At 53.7% G+C, this 21,438-nt stretch overlaps 2 protein-coding genes across 7 annotated transcripts in view; one reads left to right on the forward strand and one right to left on the reverse strand.

Annotated features, from left to right (window-relative positions):
* The window catches only part of LOC112589522 (uncharacterized), a 127,974-nt gene that overhangs the window by 104,261 nt on the left and 2,275 nt on the right, over positions 1-21,438 (reverse strand). The window contains exon 2 of the mRNA XM_025303219.1: positions 18,128-18,270. Within this exon, the coding sequence (XP_025159004.1) occupies positions 18,128-18,192 (65 nt within the window). The 5' untranslated portion in view covers positions 18,193-18,270. The remainder of the gene's footprint in view (positions 1-18,127; positions 18,271-21,438) is intronic.
* Hr4 (nuclear hormone receptor 4) overlaps positions 1-21,438 on the forward strand; it is a 51,919-nt gene that overhangs the window by 8,175 nt on the left and 22,306 nt on the right. For 2 of the 6 annotated variants that reach the window (XM_025303213.1, XM_025303215.1), the window contains exon 1: positions 10,366-10,552. The exons of 2 other annotated variants lie outside the window; for them this stretch is intronic. In XM_025303213.1, coding sequence (XP_025158998.1) covers positions 10,501-10,552 — 52 coding nt within the window. In that variant the 5' untranslated portion in view covers positions 10,366-10,500. Of the gene's footprint in view, positions 1-10,365; positions 10,553-21,438 lie in introns of those variants that run through there. 2 more of the 6 variants (XM_025303218.1, XM_025303217.1) reach the window with 2 other exon arrangements.

Consider the following 21,438-nt stretch of genomic DNA (forward strand, 5'->3'; position numbering starts at 1 on the left):
ACTCGCGAGCTACATCTGCGACGACTCGACGCCGTTCGTGACAGACTCGCGAAAAGTCGACCGCGCGAAGACAAAGGCGTCCGCACGAAATTGCACAGAAATTGCACAGAAATTGCACGGAGTGCGCGAAGCAGCCGCGAGTAAGACGGACGAGCCGCAGTTTGCGGACTGCTCCTGTCGTTGCCGGCGAGAAGCTCGCTGACGAAAGCGGTCGGCCGGTCGCGCGACGGAGGGAAGGAAGAGAGAAAGAAAATAAGAAAGAAAAGAGAGAGAGGGGGGAAGGGGAGGGACGAGGAGTCGCTGTGGCCGCCGGAACGCCCTCGCAACTTCCACTTGACCGCGCGCGGCAATCGCGACGCCGATTATAACCGGCTAGATCTCGACCTATGGAGGCCAACGTGCGTAGAAAACAGATAACGGCCCAGCGAGGATCCTCCGCCATGCGATTCGCGACCTACGTTAATCATCGGCTACAAATGTAGATACGCGCTGCACGTCAGTGATCGGCGATACGCATACGAGCGCGTAGCCGACTCGCGCGTCGATCGTCGCGAGACGTTTCGCCTCTCGTAACGGTTTCGCCTCCTCGTCCGAACCTACCCTGACTCGTTAATTCGAATCTCGAATTGATTCGCTCCTGCGACGCGCGTATCCTTCTCGCAAGCGGGTAAGTCTCTATACGCCGAGTCCTTTCTTCGCCGCGAAGCCGATTTCTTTCTCGACCACATGAGCGTCTCACTTGGAGCTTCGCCATCCGATTAACATGTAATTAATATCCAATTGTGCAACAGATCGGAATCTGTTTAGTAGTCTTCGGAGAAGAAGGTAAGGGGGAGGAGAGGCGAGAATTTTGATGGTGATCTCATGTCAACGTAATCCGTGGATTCTCGTGAGATTTCGCGATCGTCCTCGACTCGGACGACACGCATCATTCGTGACTCAAGAGAAAGAAAGAGAAAGAGAAAAAAGAGAGAGAGAGAGAGAGAGAGAGAGAGAGTAGAGCGAACTAATGTTTACCAACTCGCATATTCGATCACAAGCGGAATAAAGATGATTCGGCTACGGCGAAGGATAAACGTCGCTTAAATGTTCTTAGCTCGACGAGTTCCGTGTCAGATTGAGCGAATCGAGACACGTTCATTATCGCTGCTGCCCGCAAAGAAATCACGATATAAGTGACAATGTTTGCCATTGATATATCGAGCATACAACTGATACGTCGAGTACTCGCTCGCGATATCGCGGAATATCGTGCAAATGGCGGACAAACAGGAAACGGGTGCGAGCCCGTAACGCGGCAGCGCGCAACGCAAAGCCTGAATAAATTAAAACTTTCAGAGCTTCAGCTGGCTTAAAGATGACTCTTCTTTCTTCCTGTCAATAACGACATTAACGACGAGCCATGTCAATTCCCTCGACTCGCGTTAGTCGCGGAGACAAAGCGAAGATATTTCTTTCCTTCGATCACTCGCAATTTGTGAGTAAAGAGACCGAAATGAGAGAAAGGGGGCAGGACTTTTGCGACATCTCCGAGAATCGCGGCTTCGAGATTTCCTCTCGCCGGCGGATACGCGCGGTTCTTTACGTAGCTATTTACGACGATGCAAATTAGCCCCGAGAGTCACGTTGCTTTTAATGAATTCTACTTTTCGCGGCCGTTTCATTGAAGTCGCCATGATGTTCCGACTGCCCAATTGGCCGCAGACGATTGAACGAGATCGAGTCGTCTCCGTGGACGAGCGATCTCCCACGACACCGCGGAATTCTTCCTCGTAGAATGTGTAGCGGGACCGTGAACGATCGGCAGGATGAATTACGATATACGTTGTTGCGAAGATCCTTGCATCCCGGTGACGTCATCTGACCCTGACACGTGCAGCGGCGACGGCAACGGCGAGTACCGGTATTCGAACGCGAGTATCAATCCGTCTTAAGCGCGGAAAAAGGAGAAAGAGAAACGCGCACTCTTTCCCTTCGCCTCCCTTCTCTCCCTCTCCCTCTCCCTCTCTCTCTCTCTCTCTCTCTCTCTCTCTCTCTCTCTCTCTCTCTTTGTCTCGGAAGGTGCATGACACCGCTGGCTTCTCGTGACTCGCCGCGTCGGCGAATCGAAAAGATTTAATGACTCACGAGAAGTGCACACGATAATCGCATTATCGGCGCGCCATGACCAACTAAAGAGCGGCTCCCGGCTGAGGTTTCGTGTTTCAAGAGCGACCGGCCGACCCGCTATCGGATCGCAAGAATTTGTCGTTCAGATAGCATCTCGAGTGAAATCGTCCGCCCAATACGGTCAACGTGTTACAGACCGCCGCCTCCGCCTCCGCTGCTCGTTCCCTTACTCGGCAAAACTCGCGAAGGGAGAAAACAGCCGCGAAAGAATTATCGACGTCTCGCCTCGATAAGTCAGCGGATAATTAAAACTCGCATCTGAACTCGCTCGGGGCCGATGGCCGATTCCAGGAGGGAGTCTGGAAGAGCGTCGCTCGTTTTCTCCCTTCAAGTTCTCGCGAATTCTCCGATGAACTTTAGCTCGACTCGGAGAGAATCCGCGTGGAGAACATCGTCATCTCCTTCTCGCAAGGGCGCGCTCGAGACGAAAAACGGGATAGAATTCCATAAATTACACATCTAAACTAAATCCACATTTTCAATCACACACATCGCGATCCTGACGACTCGCCAGCAATGTTCGATAACGGCGTTGTACGATTTGAAGAGAAGGAAAAAATTTGCTTCGCGGTGAGCTTGGAACAAGCTACATACACGTACACATTCAACCGACTCGTTACGACGTTTACGTGACCACTGGAGGATTCGAGTGAGATACCGCAACATCGACAATAATGCCTTGTTAAAGAAATCCCAACGACGACGCGCGCGCGCGCGCGTCCGTGTTACATAAAGTCATTACTGCCGGCGATAGGATCGTGAACGCGGGAGAGACGAGGAAAAAAAGAGGGTCGATTTGATCGAACGCCATCACGGCCGAGCGGATCGCAAGATCGCTCCCTACCGTAAGGATGATCGTTTATCGCGTATAATGTATGGCGAGCGATAAACGTGACTGGCGGTGTCGACACTCCTTTGAGGTCGACTTTCATGGACGCCGCCATGGCCTTACGGCCTCCGCGGAGAAAATCATCGCCGCGATCGCGTTCCCCGCAGATCGCATCGGATCGCGGAGGAGAGATCGTGGTATCAAGATCATGGCCCGTTGAGGAGAATCGACGAGCGAGCAAACAACGCAGGCGACTTGGCGATGTCACATTTGGCGACGTCAAATCGGTAGAAAATGGCGAGACGTGCGAAAACGCGCAGGGGAAAAGTTGCGAGTAGGTAGTTCAGAATTCGCGCCACGCCGCGCCGCTTACGTTTTTGTTTGGTCATTGTTGTAAAAATTACTATTATTATTATTATTATTAATAGATGACAGTTTATATATATATATATATATATAACTTCGTATCAGAACGAGAAAAACGCAGCCGATTTGAAGGACTCGCACGCGGCCACGCGTTTCGCTTAAACGCAGCAATTTGCAGTGCCGCGATTACATGAGATTTACGGAGTAAACGCATTCATTTAGATTACACGCACCGCGTGAATCGCGCGTTATTATACACGAATCATGCGCTGAGAGATGTACACAAGGGATTCAGCGCGATTAATATCGCCGGGGCACGCAAACTGCGACTGCAGCTACCTTTCTCTCTCTCTCTCTCTCTCTCTCTCTCTCTCTCTCTCTCTCTCTCTCTCTCGTGCTACTCGCGATAGCTATTGTTCGACACAACGAGTTACCGATACCTGACGCGTCGCGACGAAATTACTCCCAGGCACACGCATATTGTTTGCAAAAGGAAATAAATGAATAAACAAATAAACACAATCCGCTGAGTTACGTTCCCGCGGAAGAATGCGATGACCCGTCGAGAGCGCGTTAGCGCTTTTCAATTGGCCCCAAATATTAACATTCGTCGCGCAGTTTCGCGCCACGCGACGTCAGCTCTCGCGTGTTCTCGCGCGCTTACGCAGCTTTAACGATATTGGCGACGCCGCAGAACAGACGCCGGTGTTCTGACGAACGAGTTCGCAGCGAGACCGAGCGACGAAATTTTTCCGCGGGATCGATACGTCATGTGCGAGACGGCGGTTTCGCTCTGCCGCGCCGCGCCGCTCCGAGCGAGCCAGCGCGAAAATAGCGCACGCTCGCCATTGGGAAAACAATGCGGAAAAGCGGCTAACACAGCGGCGCAGGCCGCTTCGCCGCTTCGGCGCGGCGCGTCCGCGAGAAGCAAGACCGCCTATCATCCCGCGTCCGGGCTCTTTTCCGAGACCGTTTTGTTTATGTGCCGCCGGCGGCTCCTGGCAGTCGTGCCATTGCAAGAGACACGTCAACGAAGGCGACGAAACGTCAGCGAAGGACCCGGAGAGCCGCGGATCTTCGCGGAAAGCCTTCAGCGAGCCTGTTGCGTTACGCAAGCCGCAAGACGTGATCTATTAGTCGCGTTATACTCACGGCGAATCTCACGCATACGGAACGCCGTCGCGGTCGCAAGGAGAATCGCGGCGCGAGATCGTTTGCCAGGCGTCGCTTGCTCGGTCGCGCGCGAATAACAAAGTTGCGCGCTCGCGGCCGCGGCCGTCGCCGCCGCCGCCGCCGCCGCTGCCGCCGGCGCCGTCGCCGCCTTCTACCCCGCCCGCGACGCATTTTGCTACAATGTCATTTAAAATCGGAACATTGTCGCGCGCGCAGATGCATAAGTCGTCTTATCCGCAAGGTGAACGCATCATTTGACACCGTGTTTACGCGTAAGCGCGTGACGACGCCGCGTGTACTAATATGGTCGCATCGCCTGGCGCGAGCCTTGCGAAACTTCATCATATCATATTAATAAAAGCTCCACATGTACTCCCTCGAAGTCGAGAAGGAAGAACGCAAAGGAGGGTGGGAGGGAGACGCTGAAGAAAGACAACCTAGGTTCTCAACAAGTGAGCATACCACACACGCAGACACACAGCGACGTTTTATTGACAATCGCGGCGACGCGTAACGTGCTCCCTCGGGCTCCTTCATCGAGGATCGATCGGGAATATTCCGAGCGAGCGCGCGGGGGAGATAATGAGCGGCGATTTTTCGTAGCCGCCGGCGCGCCGTTTATCGACCACGGTCGACACCGATCGCGAAACCGCCTTTCAATTCCTCGCGCCGAGGCGCGAAGGGTACTCAAGTTCAGAGCTGCGCTCTGACGCAACCGCCGGCCGCGCCGGCCGAGATATCGATGGTCGAGGAAATTGCGAGAGGGTTAAAGGCCAAAAGGCTGCGGGATCCGAAGAGAACGCGGCTCAGCCTCTCGTCTCTTCGTTTAAACCTCCAGCCCGGAGCGAGAGAGCACAAGCGCACGTTATCCTGTATACACGGTGTCCCGTCGCCGATACTGTGTCGCGTCCGCGGACGGACGATCGATCGTTCCTCGATTCCCGACTGGCCGGCCGAGATTTTATCTTTCGAGCGATGGAGACACGAGCGGGTCGCGGCGGCCGGCCTGTGGAAAATTCTCTCGAATCTAAAGTCTCTCATACGTGCTCCATTTTCGTGTCGTTAGATATCTCGGAAAGCAAAGGTCGACATGTGTCACCTACCTGTCGCATCGAAACGCCGCGCGACCTTCGAGTCGCGAGCGATCGGACGGCGCGCTTTTCGCGCGTGGTCGCGTTCTCCAAGGCGCAAACGCGCCCCATTTCCGCCGGGCTTCGCTCCAACGAAATCGAGAGTCTGTCGACCCCGACGATCGAGAAGCCACGAGCGACAGCGGGAGACAGACAGACAGACAGACAGACAGACAGACAGAGAGAGAGAGAGAGAGAGAGAGAGAGAGAGAGAGAGAGAGAGAGAGAGAGAAAAGCTTTCTCCCGCGTCGTCCGTCAAAATTTCAGTTTCCAGAGGCGGGGGGAGGAGGAGGGGGGAGGGAGGAAATCCGCAGGAAAGGACCGGTCGAAGGATCCGCGCGCGCACGAAGCCGCTGTGTCTCGCGGAACACTCTGTATACGAGTTCTCGCGCGCGTTACACGATCGTGTGCGCTCATACACACACGAGAGCCGGCGGTGCATGCCTGCCGGTGTGATTGACATTAGTAAGTATGCCATGGCCGACCGCTCACAGAGCGTGTGCTGGCTACGAACGATTGCAGCACTGCCCACACCGCCACGTACGAATGCACCGGCAGCAGCCACCGCGATTCTACTGCGCGCTTCATCCTTCTAGGACGCGTAGAAAAATCCGCCGCGGGTAAAGCTGAGCGTCGCGAGCGAGCCGCCGGAAAAGTCGCCTCCTGCCGGCCCTTGTCGTCGGTCGCCGTTTTCCTGATTCGATCGAATCGCGTCCCGCGGGGAATTTCCGCGCGACGACCGCGCACGCCGTGAGAGAGTTCGGTCCGAAGATTCTCCCGCGATCGGTAGATTTTTCACGATGTGTGGTCACACGCGAGAGACGATATCTTCCTTCTAGTCGTTGTCCAATTCCGAACATTCGGACGATACTTTGCGGGGGCAAAAATAACTCGGGTGAAGCGCTTCAGGCTCGAGCAGGATGATACGCGCGCGATCGGCCGCGTATCGATATGTTATTTACAATTAACGCGGTGCAGAAGTAGAGATGTTACGTTTACAGCGCAATTATTTAAGGCCAACGGTGAGAAGTTGTCGCGCGCTGCCGTGTATATTGCCGCGGGAATTGTTGCAGACAAAAAGCCTGAACCGGAAGTAGCGCCGAGAATAAAATCTAGTCTACATTGATCGGTGCACGAGGTCACCAGGATAGGAACGGAGCACACGATTAATGTGGTTCTAATGACTCCGCAACCGCGGATCGGCGATTCTTTCGCGGAATTCTCCTCGGCAGCGCTGCAATCCGGCTCTCATCACGAGAAATATTCTCTCGCGGATTCTAGACGGATTCTGGGCATTCCGCGCTCAGATGGTGGCTCATAATGCTATGCCAAAAACTGGTTTTTCGGCAAAACGGTCCTTGAAAAATTATCTCCTCGAATAATTATTAGTTTTTCGTACGTATGTATTTATGTAACAGGCGGCACGCACATTTGCCCGCCACTAACTAATCGCCACGGCGCTTGCGCTGTTATCTCGCTAAACTAACTGTCCTCCAGATTACCGAGTCCGTTCGAGTGACACGATATGCATTCGAGGAACATTTTAAGAAAAATTCACGCACAATTATCAAATGCACCACACGTGCGTTCCTTCTGCGAGCGAGAGAGAATCGATAAACATTCTCGACGCCGAGATGCGAAAATCAGTGAAAATTCTACGAGCGCAATCGCCCATCGAGTTATCGGCCAATCTTCGCTCAACTACTTGTGAAAAGCGGATGAAATATTTATTCGCGAAAAAAGAGGGGAAGTAAATGCGAATTAATTCCGTGGGATTTCGATTTCTTCAGAGCGTAGGGAAAAGTGGTCGCGGTGATGCCTGATGGGCTCGCACGAGAGCGGAGATACCCTCCGAGAATTTCACCGGTCCATCTCGGACCTCGGTATATGTGGGTTCGCACGAATTGCGGGGCAATAAAGAGCCGCGCGTGTGTGACGTAACGTAACCCTGTTCCTCGAAGGACACGGTTTTCACCGGGTTCGATCTTCCTGTAAGATGGTATCGTTTCGTCGAGAACCGGTATCGGCGCGGTTGCTGCAGCGCGCGGAGACGAGCGCGCCGAAAATGGATAAAGAGAGAAGGAGCGACGGAGAGAGAGAGAGAGAGAGAGAGAGAGAGAGAGAGAGAGAGAGAGAGAACAAGAGAGAATATTCATATGCAAAGTTACACGAGTGTTAATTCACTCGTCGCCGTCGCCGTCGCCGTCGCCGTCAACTAGCATCTTGAATTTCGCAATTTCGTCAATGAAGCTGTGGCTCGACGATTGTGACGTAAAATTTCACGACGCACAACGCGAGTGAGATGCGGAGTAGAAACGACGGTGTGACAGCGATGACGAGTTAACGGTCCTGCTCTCTTACTTTTACTTTCGAACAAGCGTGTACGAGCGCGCTTCGTGTGCTCGTTCGCTTTTTCGTCCGTCCGTCCGTCCGTCCGTTCATCCAGCTCGCCATCGGCCGCCTCTTGCCTTCGCCGAGGGCGAAACTCCGCCGAAACTTTCATCGCCGACTTTCATTACTTTCTTATCGGTTAAAAGTGAAACACCCGGCGCGATCCGGCCGCTCTTGTCTCTCTTTCACTTGGCCCGCTCGGGGCCACGGCTCGGGACCCATCTTCCTCCGCGAGGACGCGCGCTCGATTATATCGCGTAAGAGCCGCGCCATCGAGAGTGAAATCGCAATGAGGAAAAGGAAAGGAAAAAAGAAATTCGTGCGAAGCGGACGAAAGCAACCCTCTCGATCGCACGTCATTCCGCTTCCATATTCGGGGGACGTGGCTCTCCGCGCGCTCGAACCTCGCTTGGAACCTCGCGCAATAACTGTACTGCGCGCGTACGAAGTGCAGATATCCGAATAATAACAACAGACCTGTATTTTTCGAGCGATCGGAGTAAAAAAGTTGTCGAGCGTGGTGACGCGACCCCCGATCTGAAAATCTCGAAATCGCGCGAGAGCTCCTAATTTCTTTTCCAAACGGAACTTCACGTCTCTCTTGGTGTAAATTTTAAATGCTCGGCCACTTGAATATATATTCGACACGATTCTGTCTAAAAAAAGAGAACAAAATTCGAGCGTGTCCTACTTGTCGCAGAGATAGTTGCAGCGCGGACATGCGGAACGATCGCGTCCCGGTGGATTCGTGTCGATCGATGAGTTCGCGCAGTGTCGCGATCGCGAAATTACCGGTTCCGCCGCATAACTCGATCCCGACAAAAACGTTACCTCGTCCTGCCATCCTTGACCTTCGCTCTTTTCGGGCGTTTCCAATATGTATAAATCTGCCGCTCGCGGACCATACCGCCATGCGTCCTCATTCATCGACTGACGCAAAGACGCCGTCGGGCCAAATCACGAGGAATCGCACGCAGGTCGCTTTCGCGACGATCAAATCGTCGCGCGTTTATCGAAAATGAGAAGACGAAGAGGACGCTTCAAGTGTCCTTTCCATTTTCATCGTTCCTCGTACGACAGATCGTACGAGAGATCTCGCTCGTCAGCTCGATCTCAGCGCCCCTTTCCGATCAATAACAATTTCCCTGAGCGACCCTCTGAGAATTCGATCGTTGAAGCAACACTGACCATTAACAAAATCAAACGCCATCCTTCTTGACCCGTGTCGCGCCCCCGAGCAACGGTCGGAAGCAACATCGTCGATGTGATTCATCGAGCGTGCCGAAAGAAGAGAAAGTCCCCGCCGCGCGGCGTCGCCGTTTTCATTCCGATATCCCGCGGTTAGCGCAGTCCCCGTCGCGCATAACCGAAGCGACACCCGTCCGTTTCTCTCTCTCTCTCTCTCTCTCTCATTCACTCTCTCTCTCTCTCTCTCTCTCTCTCTCTCTCTCTCTCTCTGACGGGGGAGGAGGTGGCGGTGAAAATCGCGAAAAGCCAGCGAGCCCTCTCTGGAGCTCCCGCAGGAGACGCCCGCTCGTCGTCCTACCGGAGAATCGGCCGAAGAACGGCCGAAAGAGTGAAAGTTTGCCGACGCGCGCGCGCGCGCACACACACACACACACACATACGCACGTACGCGCGCTGGCAAAGCTAGCGCACGTACGCACGTGTGTCGACTTTTTGGCATTGGGCGTTGGGATTGGAGGGCCTCGCTTGGTATCGAGGTCACCGGTACCACCACTACCGTAGCGCGGATCCACGACTTCGGCGGATCGCATGGGCCGCGCGCTCTCGGCGACCGGCTGGCCCAAAAAGTTTGGGCCGCGCGCGCGACGCGTTCACATCGGCTCGGGTCCCGCGCGCGTCGACGCGCAGAGCCGCGCGCTGCTCTTCCGGGCCTGGCCCGGGCCCCTTCTACCGCGCGGCGAGTTCTCTCTCACGGAAGTCCCGCGTTCGCGTTCTTCGTGCTTGGAATCGCCGATCGTCGGCCGTCCTCGTGTCTCGTCTCTCCGTCGGAGGTTCGATAACCTGCCTGCCGCGCTGACGTAGCCGCGGCGTGTTTCGGTTTGTGCGCGGTTTCTCCCGATTCGTCTCTCGTCGAACGTCGGATCGTCACGATTGCGCGAGATCGGCCGCTTACTTCGCAGCCAGCTCAAGTGCGAATCGAAGGAGAAGGACACGCGTGCGCGCGCGCACGCGCGCGCGCGCGCGAAGAATGCCGCGGCCGCGCGACCTACTGCACGACGGCCTTATCGGATCCCTGAACGTGGAACTCACGGCGACGGCGACGGCGACGGCGACGGCGACGGCGACCACGCGCTTCGGGTCGTGGAGCGGTGCGCGATCGCATAGTTTCGACACGGGACGCGTCGTCCACCTCCGCGAGTTTCTACAGTTCGCCTGACTCTGCTGAGAATATCGCGCTACCTGTGCGACGGTACCATGTGCGCGAAGATGAGTGTCCTCCAAGCCAAGCCATGTCCTCGGCACTTAGGTAGGACCTGCCAATCTGTTTTCCACAAGCGCCGTGATTCCGTCGACGCGGCCGACACGCCGCGTCCTCGCCCGCGGATATTCCGCGCGGCGAGACACGCGAGCGGAAATGACCTGATCCGTCTGGATCGAGAGACGAGTGACAGCTCGCGCGGCGCGTTACGACGAGGAGTGCGGCGGATTTGAATCCTGGAGCGAGAGGTCCAGGTTTGCCCGATCGCGCGTCGTCGCGTCGCTCGACGACGACGACGACGACGACGGCGGCGGCGAGTTGAGGGATCGTTTGGCTCGCGTTCGGGGCGCGTTTATAGCGTATTTCGGGATCAGCGTGTCGCAATTTTCGACGAATCTCCGCGGGGGAACGAACATGTTTCGAGCGCGACTTAGTCGCGCTTGCGCCGGCCTCGACTGTGTTGCATATGATAAATCCTCACGCACACGCGGCACGCACAATGACGCGTTTAATATACTTCGCGGGAACGTCGGAGCGTGTAGCGTTTCCAGCGGATATAACGCGCGCACTGTATATCAAATTGCGCTGCGAAACATCAGTGTGTGAAACGAGACTTTCTCCACAATGAAATTCGAATCGCTGACCGATATAACAAAATTCGCGGCAACGCGCGACGCTCCGCGGCGAGGCCGCGGCTCGTTAAAGCGCGATTTTATCGCGCATCCATGCTCGGCTAAAATCGCGCTCAGCATGTGCATTCGCGTGCGGCGGATTAACATTACGCAATAACGTGCTCGCGGCTGCACATTACCGCAATTAATGACGCGGAGAGAAACATCAAGCCCGACTTCGTTTGAAGTTCGTTAAGAGGCGAACGCGCGATTTCACGAAGAGCGTTATCGCGCTCCTCACCGGAGCGCGAGCGTTAAAAAGCAGTTCGGCAAAGAGAACGACCTCGGGTTTACGTGAATTTAGTTGTACGCGAAAGAAAAAACAACGCTCTCGGTCCGTGCGAGACCCAATACCAAACGGGAGCTCGGTTGCGGGGACAGAAAAATTCCCGTGAAAGATTTCTACTCGGTCAATTACTCTCAGTGCTCTCGAGTCGGATTGTTGATCGTAGTTAACCGTCTTAACCGTTAATTACAAAAACACTTGCAGATAAGATGCCTTGGCATTTTTGCGCGGACAAAAAAAAAGCTTAGCTGGTTGAGCCAATTTTCTGCTGAAATATCAACGACTCGGAAATTCCGATCGACAGAGAACAGAATTTTACGCTCAAGTTAACGAAAAATCTGAACGAATCTATCGACTGAATTCTCCGACAATCTCAACCTCAACTTTGGAGTCGCCGAATGTTCAGACGATCGTCCTTCACCCGCGCGACGTTACGGAGACGCGTCTTCGAGTTTTCGTTCCGGTGCCTAGTCTGCCGCACAAACTTCCGCACATTTTTCCCGTGCGTAAATTCAGCGGGGCGCGGAAAGATCGACGAGACTGAAACATACTCGTACGTTTCTACGCCAAGTGCTACGAAAGGTGCGTCTGACTGCATAATACGAGTAATCCCGGTTTGCGGTTGGAGTAAATCATCGCGATAAATGCGACCAGCAAAGTGTCGAGTCAGCTTTACGAGCGCCCCATTGAACGAACTTTCGCGCTCGGTATATACGCGAGCGCGAGAGCGAGAGATCGAAAGCTCGAAAATTTCGCGCAAAGTATCAGGGCGGGATCGCTGCGCGCGGCGCGCCGTACACAACTCCGAAATCGAGTTCGCTCAACTCGATTCGAGTCGGTTCTCTTTGTACTGCCCATGCACCATGTATGTACAGAGGATAACGATCGGCACCGGATCGCGCACTTGAACCGCGTACGCGCTTGTACCTCGCGCTCCGGGTGTTCTGTTACGACGGCGCGGCGGAACGATCGCGCTGCCACTCGCATTGGCCGCGAAGTTGTCCGCTCGGTGCGGCGCGGAACTGTTCAGGAACTGTTCAGGTAGAAAGCCAGCGACCGGTAACACACCGGAGACAAGCCGCGCCGGCTGAAATCGATTTTCGACGAGATGCAGCGCGCGCGGTGCCGATGCCGGGGCCCCGCCGTCCGTCTGCACGTCGACGCGCGGGGGTCAATAACACCGCGACACGATTTCACAATCGCACGCTTCGCTAATTGCAAATCGCAATTGCGTAGTCGCGCGCTACAGGCCGCGCCGATGCGGAATGCGCGAGAAACCGCCGCGCCGCGCCGCTTCCGCGTCGCTTCCGGCGCCCGCCTGCCGATTTCGCGACTCGGGAAGATGATACACGGCGGAGGCGTAACACGAGTGTTACGCGACGACGGGAATAACGAGGAGACGTGGTCGAGTGTTTCCTTCGGCGTGTTTCCTTCGGCCATGCGCGAGCTTGTCGGAACGGACTTGAAGAAGAGCGCGCGATGCCACGTGCTACGACGTTCTCTTTGTACACGAATGATACGTATCGTGTAATTTCGCGCATGATGATAATACACGTTTAATACACAAGACGGAGCGAGATCGACGCCGCGTTATCGAAGACGAATCGCACGGTCAGCGAACCGATGACTAAATCGTGTTCCCCGTAAAGCCGGCCGCATATTCCGAGGATTACAATTTGCCGTTCATATTTCACGATATTATTTCCGACGAAATCAAGGAGTGACAAGACGAGATGTCGAAGTTCGAAGTCCCAACGTCCGAAATGTCAGCGCTGATCGTCCCGCGGAATCTCATTTGTCGCGTCTTTCGCGCGCCAGCACGGCCGAAACTCCGCGCTAAATCGAGAATATTCGCGTGTCGCGAAAATATCTATCCGAGATACTCCTCGGGAAACTGATATCGAGACTGATTTTTACGCGTTGCCGCGCACGGGATCCGACGGGAATATTAATCCGCGCGTAAGATCTGGCCGTCGTAGATCGTCGAGACGTCGTCTTCACTAAACGAAATCCTACTCTGGACGCGTGTGTGAAAATGAAGCCCCAAGTTCCTTCTACGTGTCCATCTCGTTTCATCTCGTTTCATTCTATTCATTTTTCGCGTTTATGTGTCCTCACATACGAAAATATGAGTATGAGAAACTTGGAATTAAAAGGACACATTTTCGAACGGCGTTCGCGTGCGAGCGAATAGGATCCGCGACACGCTCGGAAAACTCGGCGAAACAAGGGAAATCAATCCGTTTCGTCTGAGCGCGTGCCCATCCTCGCCGCCGTTTTCTCGATAGATTACACGCGATCGCTATCGCCGATATATACGTTGTTGCGCAAACGACACCGCTCCGTGATCAACGACGGTGGGAACGAACGACGGGATTTTGCTCCAGATTGCGACAGAGCGCGACTGCGAGCGGCGGCGACGGCGGCGGCGGCGACTCAGCGGCTGGGAAACTCGCCGAAATTCGACGTGCCTTGTCCGACGCGCGTTTTTCGCCGAGAAGGAAAGAGCGAAAGAGAGGAGAAGAAAGACGGGGGAATTTAATTGGTCGGGTCACGAAGTTCTCTTTCCTAAGATTACACGGATTACAAATCACCCGAAATCTCCGTAATTCGCTTGAAATTAAGTCGGGGGGGGGGGGAAATTAATACGGCGCGGCTTTCTGTTGTCCGTTTTCTCGTCTAAGACCTCGTCTAAAACCGAGCCGGAAGCAGCCTCGTTCTTGACCGTTAATTACAAAAACACTCGCAAATAAGATGCCTTTTTGCGCGGGACAAAAATGTTTAGCTGAATAAGCTAATTTTCTGAAATATGAGCGACTCGGAAATTCCAATTGAAAACAGCGGAATTTTGTGCTCAGGTTAACCAAAATTCTTAATAACGATATCGACTGAATTTCCCGATAACCTAAACCGAAACTTTGGAGTCGTCGTATTTCACCGGAAAATAATTTCCGGTTCGACCAAACATTTTTCTCCGCGTGCCCGGCAAAATCTATCGACTGAGAAATGCGCAGCGAAGGAAACACGTTGCTCCGATGCTTTCGGATTCTAGAGGAAGCTGACATCCGACCTAAGCTTTCCCGCTGAATATCGTGACCAATCCTGACGGCTGCATCGCGAACTGCATCAAGGAACTCGTCTACTTCGTGTCGTAACGCGCGCGCGCGCGCGCGCGCAGCCGAACCTCGCGTGCACTTTCGCGCGCGGCAGAAAGGCGCGATTTTTCAGGAAAGCCGACGAGGCTGTTCGTCGTCGTCGTCGTCGTGTTCGCTTCCTGCACTGTCGCAACTCGACCGTTGACGAGATGCGGCGTGTCGCAACCCGCGCGGAATTACGCTTTGTTCGCACGCCGCGAATACGCTCAGCCAGCGCCGTCGCGAGGTAAATCGCTTCTTGACACGAATGCATCCCGAAGCGCTTCAAGCTTGGCTTTTTCTCGAAAGCCTCTTGTGGCTTGTGAAAAAGGGAAGAATCTGCCTGATACGCGTCGCAGACCGCGGACGCGTCAAAAGTTGGACGGATTGGACCGACTCGAATTCGCCAAAATGTGTCTGATGACTTTGGAGACATTTGTATTATTTTGCTTTCTAAATTCGCGTGTGTATTAAATGCGGGTAGATACACGTTGAAAATTTAAACAGTCAAATATTTAAAAAGTCACAAAAAAGGTACGCGAGTCATTGGTACTTTCGGCTCGATTGACGAAATTTCACGTCACGCTCAAAATATTTGCGACGCAAGATTCGGTACTCTGAGTGCGCCGAAATTTCACGTTGCTCTGTAAACCTCGTCGGTGCTGCTTCGAAAAGCAGCAGCGGCATGCCGGCTCGAAGAAAGTCGGAAAGTGACTAAGCGAATAAAAGGGGGGCGAGTAATCGCGCTGCGTCCGCGACTTCCGCAATGTCGAATCGGCGGACCGTATCGCGCTGCGCGCGCGAGCGCGCGACACGAACCGATTCGACGCGATCGACATTGATTTCTGCGGATCTCTGTGTCGTGCATCCTTGTCGAGTCGCGGAGAATCCGGCGGGAGGAGGGAGGGGGAGGGGGAGGGGGAGTTGATGCAGCAAGTTACGATATATATACGCGGTTATTGATCTCACGGATCTCAGACGGGAATAACGTTGCGATGCAACGGAGAGCGCTCGACTTGTATGTATTACTTATGAATAAACGACGGGAAACGGCGTAGCTTCTTTTTTACCTCCGACACGACGCTCGACGCGTTGCGTCGCGTCGCATCGCGTCGGCGCGCCGTAAGCAATTAAAAACAAAATTACCGTCGGCTCTGAGGCTAGAATCGGCGCGTTACGATGCCGTGTAACAGCGCGATCACGTTTCGTCAGCGTTCATCCGTGTCCGCGATGACGCGCGGATCCGAGCGCAAAAGAACACCGCGAGGAGCCGCTTCTTCAAGAGCCGTTACGAGCCGAGCGAACTTTCCGTTCGCTCGTTGGCGAAAAAAAAGCGGAGAAAACACCGACCGTCGGCGGCCGATGTTCCGTTAAATCGCGCGCCGACAGTGACGACGACGACGACGACGACGACGACGACGACGACGACGTGCGCGGACGGAACGAGCGGATTTCGATCTTTTTCTACGGCGCGACGACGCTCGCTCGGAGTTCGCTCGCTCGTCGCGCTTATGACACAACACGGTAGAGCTTGCCGTAGGAAAAGTAAAGTAAGGCCAGTGCTATAATAGAAACTTTCACTACGGAGGTTCAACGTACCGAGCGCCGACTCTCACTGGCCGTTCTCACTGCTCGCTCGAGCATCTGACACACACATACCGGGTGTCTCCGTATCTCCCTATCTCTCTATCTACTTCTCTTTCCTTCTCTCTTTTGATCGCCCGTTGCGTCGCTGAGATTTTCCGCGCTCCCTCCTAGCCGCGATCAATTAGGAGACGATATCTGCATCGCCGTTGTTTCGCGCGCGAATGACGCGCGAACGACGCGTCGTCATCGCGTAACGAACGTCACGGAGAAACGCTCTAACGTGGCCGTGCGCGCGCGACGGTTCCTTCTTCCGCGGCGGAAGTTAATGGAAACGAACGTCATTGCCGCGCTCGTTGTTGATAGCAAGTCGTGCGCTTTCCTACGCGCGGATAACGCGCTTCTGTCCCGGGCACCGAGTAATCAGAGCTCGGGAGAGATAACGCGAGATACCGAGAAGGTGCATCCGCACAGGTGAACGACCTTTGGCTTCTTGTTGATACGATGCCGAATATAAAATCGCACGCACGGCTACGCTTTTATATCGATTCGTATCTGAACAATACGGTCGCGATTGCGATTGCGATTGGCCTTGCTGCAAGAGAGATTAGTTCGAAGCTCCCTCGACGAGAATCTCATCGGTCAGCACTGTCATTCTGTAGAATGCTTCATTCTTTTCGATCAATGTGAGACGCAGCAGCCGTTTTTTTTTCGCACCGTTGAACAAGCGCTCTCAGGATACTTCGATCCTGATAAAGATAACGATAATAACATTTCCGTCCGGTCAAAATAGAGCAGAGCAGGAAGAAAGAGAGCCGAGAGTTGTCTCACGGTATTTCTGTGAAGCGGCCATTCGCAGATGCATCTATCTAACATCAGGCTTCGCGGAAGTGGAGAGCCGCTCGTCTGTCAGCGCGAAAAAGAAAGCTGGACAAACGAGATTGAGATTGGATTCTGACAGGCTGTTGGCTGCTGGCTCGGTCGGGAGCAGCTGGCCACATTGTGTGTCGACGGCACCAAGTGATCATCTGACCCCTTAAGTAGCGAATTGAGTCGTCGATATGCCGCTGATACGCCGACAGCGCGTGAAACGTCCGCGAAAAGGAGCCGCGACGGAGCAACCCGCGCGCGCGCGCGCGCGTCTTCGGGTCGCATAAAATCGAGAAACGAAACGCTTCCGCGCGGGTATCTGGTCGACCTCGGCTGAGCCCCGGCCAGCCAAGACAAACACCATTCAATCCGCGAGATCGCGCGGTTTAATTCCGCGGCTTAATTTCGCGGTAATACTTTCGGCGGGCCAATGTCGCGAGCGCGCGAAGCGTCCTCGCCGAAAATACCGTCGCGAGATCTCTCGCGCGGCCGGAGGAGTCTGCGGTCGCGGCTCGAAGGAAGACGTCGCGCGACGTGTCTCGCGCGCGTCGCCGTTATCCCAGATAGCGTTTTAATCTGTTAACGCACGTGTTAATGTGTCAACGTAACCGTGCCGCCGACGGCGGCGGCGGCGCCGCATACCAGACCGCGTTCGTCATTGCAGCGCGCGCGCGCGCGCGCGCGTTGGCGAATTGGCGTTAACTTGCTTGAACTTCGCTAAGAAAACGAGCCTTGACGCGTATCGATACGGCGACCCCCTTTTTCTTCCGCCGATAGTGTATTTTTAAGGCCTGCTAACAAGGAGGGAGACTCTCCGCGCGGAGGCTCTTCGCTTAGATAAAGCGCTAATTTATCTTTCGCGTAACGGTGCAGGCTGATAACACGAGCGTTACGTTTCGTTCTACACACGGGCGACTTGCCGCAATACCTGTAATGTAGCCGCCGCACGGAATGTAAAACGCGATGTGCAACAGGCGTGGGGAATAAAGAGCGATCTCGCCAAAGCGCGTACAAGTCATAACGTGATAACACACATGACGAGGGACAAAGATAAAAATGAAACGCGGAAGTCACTTACCCGTGATGGCCGTAGAACAGAAGAGAAGAGAGCCGCGCGACTCGTGGAATCCCCTTCGCCTTCATCAAAATTCGCTTTCTGGGGTCCTCTCTTGCCGCGACGGCTGTGTCCTCAGCGTGTGTGCGCGCGCGCGCGCGCGATTACTGCAATCGTGAAATTCGATTATACAGCACGTCGTGCAGGGACCAATGGTGAGGCGTATTACACCGCGACGAGAAGCGCGAGACAGACGGAGGGTGGGCGAGAGGGTGAGGAGGAGGAGAAGAGGACTATCGTGTCTAGGAGATACGACGAAGCGGGCGCACAGGCACCGAAAGTGGGGGGAGTTGTAGACCTAGGATGTCATGGCGTGGGAGAGTCACTTTCACCGTCCGCGAACCTCGTGGCGGTAATATCTGAAACGCGCCGCGGAAAATCAAACATCCCATTTCGCGAGGCTTACGACGCGACGATTCCTCAGCGAGTAATACATACGTGCTCCGCGGGCTCGTCGCTCATTGCGTGTTTATCTTCCGCTGGATGTTTATCTTTTTTCGGACAGCGCCGAGCCGACCGGCTCGCGCCGGACGGCCGCGGGTGACCTTAGCGAGCGACCGCGACCACATGCGTCGTCGCTCGGAATATATTACTATTGAATTTTGCACGTGACAATCTCGCACACTCGCCCACCCAGGAGTAAATTGAGATTTTTCCGCGCGCGCGTCGGACACACGAAGAAACGATATTTCATGACGATACATTTTCTTTGTATAGTACGTATATTGCGCAATGTTGCACAATTTAGATTGTTCACGCGAGTCCTTGCCGCGTATATCTTGACGCACACGATCAACAGTTTATTGAGCATTTAATTATGAAAGAGACGCAGTTTGTTTCAGAATTTAATCGCGTAACTGTGTAACGTTATAATTTCGTATTCAATAAATTAGTCGGATCGCCGATTCATGACGATATTATTGACAGTTTATGCAGTAGAAAGTTGTAACCTTTCGAGCGAGAATTATAAACACGGTATGAATTAAAAACCGCGCGTGAAAGGTATTGGTAAACGTAGAATTCCGTTGGGACGCAATACAAACGTAAACTCCCGTTTACGATCGTCGTTTATGACGACAATCTCAAAATATATTAATGAGCTGTTTGTCAATGAGTCGTATCTTAATGCACAAGTTTTTCTTCGAGAAAGGTAAGATATTAAGATATTAAAATGTAATCGATATCTCTCGTTATAACTCAGGTTAGTCCCAATGTCATAATGATGATCGAACGGTACTTTGCTCCATATTCTTTTGCATTGATAACGCTAGAAAAGCATCACATGTATAATCAAATTGTCAACATCTCAGAGACTATGCCAAAACATATCGAAACGTCGTTCGCACAAGAACGTTATGTAAAAAAAAAAAAAAAAAGAAAGGAAAAAAGAACCCGCCTCTCGCAAACACCCCGCGACTAGAGCGTCTGCTCTAAAACGAGGCGACACGAAGAAGCGCCGCGTAATAGAGCAAATAGCAGCGAGTGTGTGCGAAAACTCGAAAAAGCTCGCCCGAGATAGACGAGCTTGCGTTGGCTTTGAGCTCGCCGCCGCGTGCACTCTGCACTCGCGCTAGCGCACGCACGCACGCACGCACGCATACAACGTCGAACGCGGCGGCGGCCTCTCTCAAGAGGAGACCGTCGTAGTAGGTTAGTGCATTGGCTGCACTTTCCGTCTCGCTGGATGTGTGCGTGTGTGCATGTGCACATGCATGCGTGTGCCGTGGCGGACTCACTCACTCACTCACTCACTCGCTCACTCGCTCACTCTCTCTCTCTCTCTCTCTCTCTCTCTCTCACTCTCTCTCTTCCTCGCGCGCGCGAGAGCGGCCGTATGCATGCATTGATTACGCAAGAATAGCGGCGTGTGTGAGACTGCTGACCCACATACGGCAGGGAGCAAGGACCCCGCGCTGGCTGCACCAGCCACGTATATACTCGTCTATCTATACACATGGCCGGCCGGCCGAGCGAGCGAGCGAGCGAGCGAGCGCGCACATGCGTGCTTACCTCCTCGAAGCATGGATGCGCTTTGCCGCCTCTCGCCAGCACTCACGTGTGCCATCTAGCGTCGCACGGCGCACACGCTCGCCCACGTGGCCGCACGCGGCTCATTAAGCGCCGTTCACACCAGCCGCCCGCGCACCCGCTCCGTGATTCACATTTGTACCGCGTGGGTACGAAATTATCCGCGAAATAGCAATCGGTAATTTCGCACGAGGCAACGGAGATAATTTTGCAGTGAATAGCTGCATTTTATGCAACGTCAGCGTTGATAAGTGTGTCGGAGATGACAAGCGTTTCTTCTTTTTTTTTTCTTTTTTTTCGTCGCGGAGAGCACGCGACACGAGTTTTCATCTCGGATACACTTTTGATTGAAATTCCCTCCTCTATAGCAAGAGAGTCCTTTTTATTAACTCAGCTGTGCCCCGATCGAATCCACTTGACCCATTTCCGCTTTTAAGGTGCAGTCACTTTGTAGATATCGCTCCCACTCAACAGTTTCGACTTAACCTTGTTAATTTTTCATCTTTAAATAGTTCCTCCGGCGGAAAGGCGGGGAGAGAGAGAGAGAGAGAGAGAGAGAGAGAGAGAGAGAGAGATGCATGAAATAATTGAACAGCCGATATAGATCGATGTACGTTTAAGATAGAAGAACCTCACTTATAGCAGCGTGTATGCAATAATGACCTGTGCATAACACGCGGCAAATAATCTGGCACATGATATATGGCCGACAGTGTTAATTAAACACGCAGCCTGGCCGTAAGTATAGTTGCTTCTTGCGAGCAGATAGACCAAGAGAGCCGGCGCGTATAGTAGTAGCAGCAGCAGCAGCTCTCTGCAAGAAGTTTCAGCCCGGCACGCTGAAGTAAACAACTTTCGAAATAGAGACAGACAATGTGTTATAGAATATTAATGTCGCTCGGATTAGTTGAACGAAGTTTGCGCGCGCTGAAAACAAATAGAAAGCTTCGCGCAAGTGCGTCTTTGCTGCTTTGATGAACTCTCTCTCTCTCTTCCCCCAGCACCCTCGTCGTGACAACAACCACCTCGCGATCCACTATTCCGCGACAACGTCGCTGCGCGTCATCGATCGGGATTTGCACAGTCGCGGAGATGTCGCGTGCGAGAAAGAAAAACATCGCGCGCACACTCCCGCTGGTCGATTTTTCTCCCCAAAGAGACGAACAGACAAATAAGATACCTCCGGATACCGCGGATATTCCTCGTTACATTTGCCGCGCTCGAAAGACCGACGAACGTAACGTTAC

This window comes from Harpegnathos saltator, unplaced genomic scaffold (genome assembly GCF_003227715.2).
Source record: "Harpegnathos saltator strain DR-91 unplaced genomic scaffold, Hsal_v8.6 scaffold538, whole genome shotgun sequence".
In the NCBI taxonomy this organism is placed as follows: domain Eukaryota; kingdom Metazoa; phylum Arthropoda; class Insecta; order Hymenoptera; family Formicidae; genus Harpegnathos; species Harpegnathos saltator.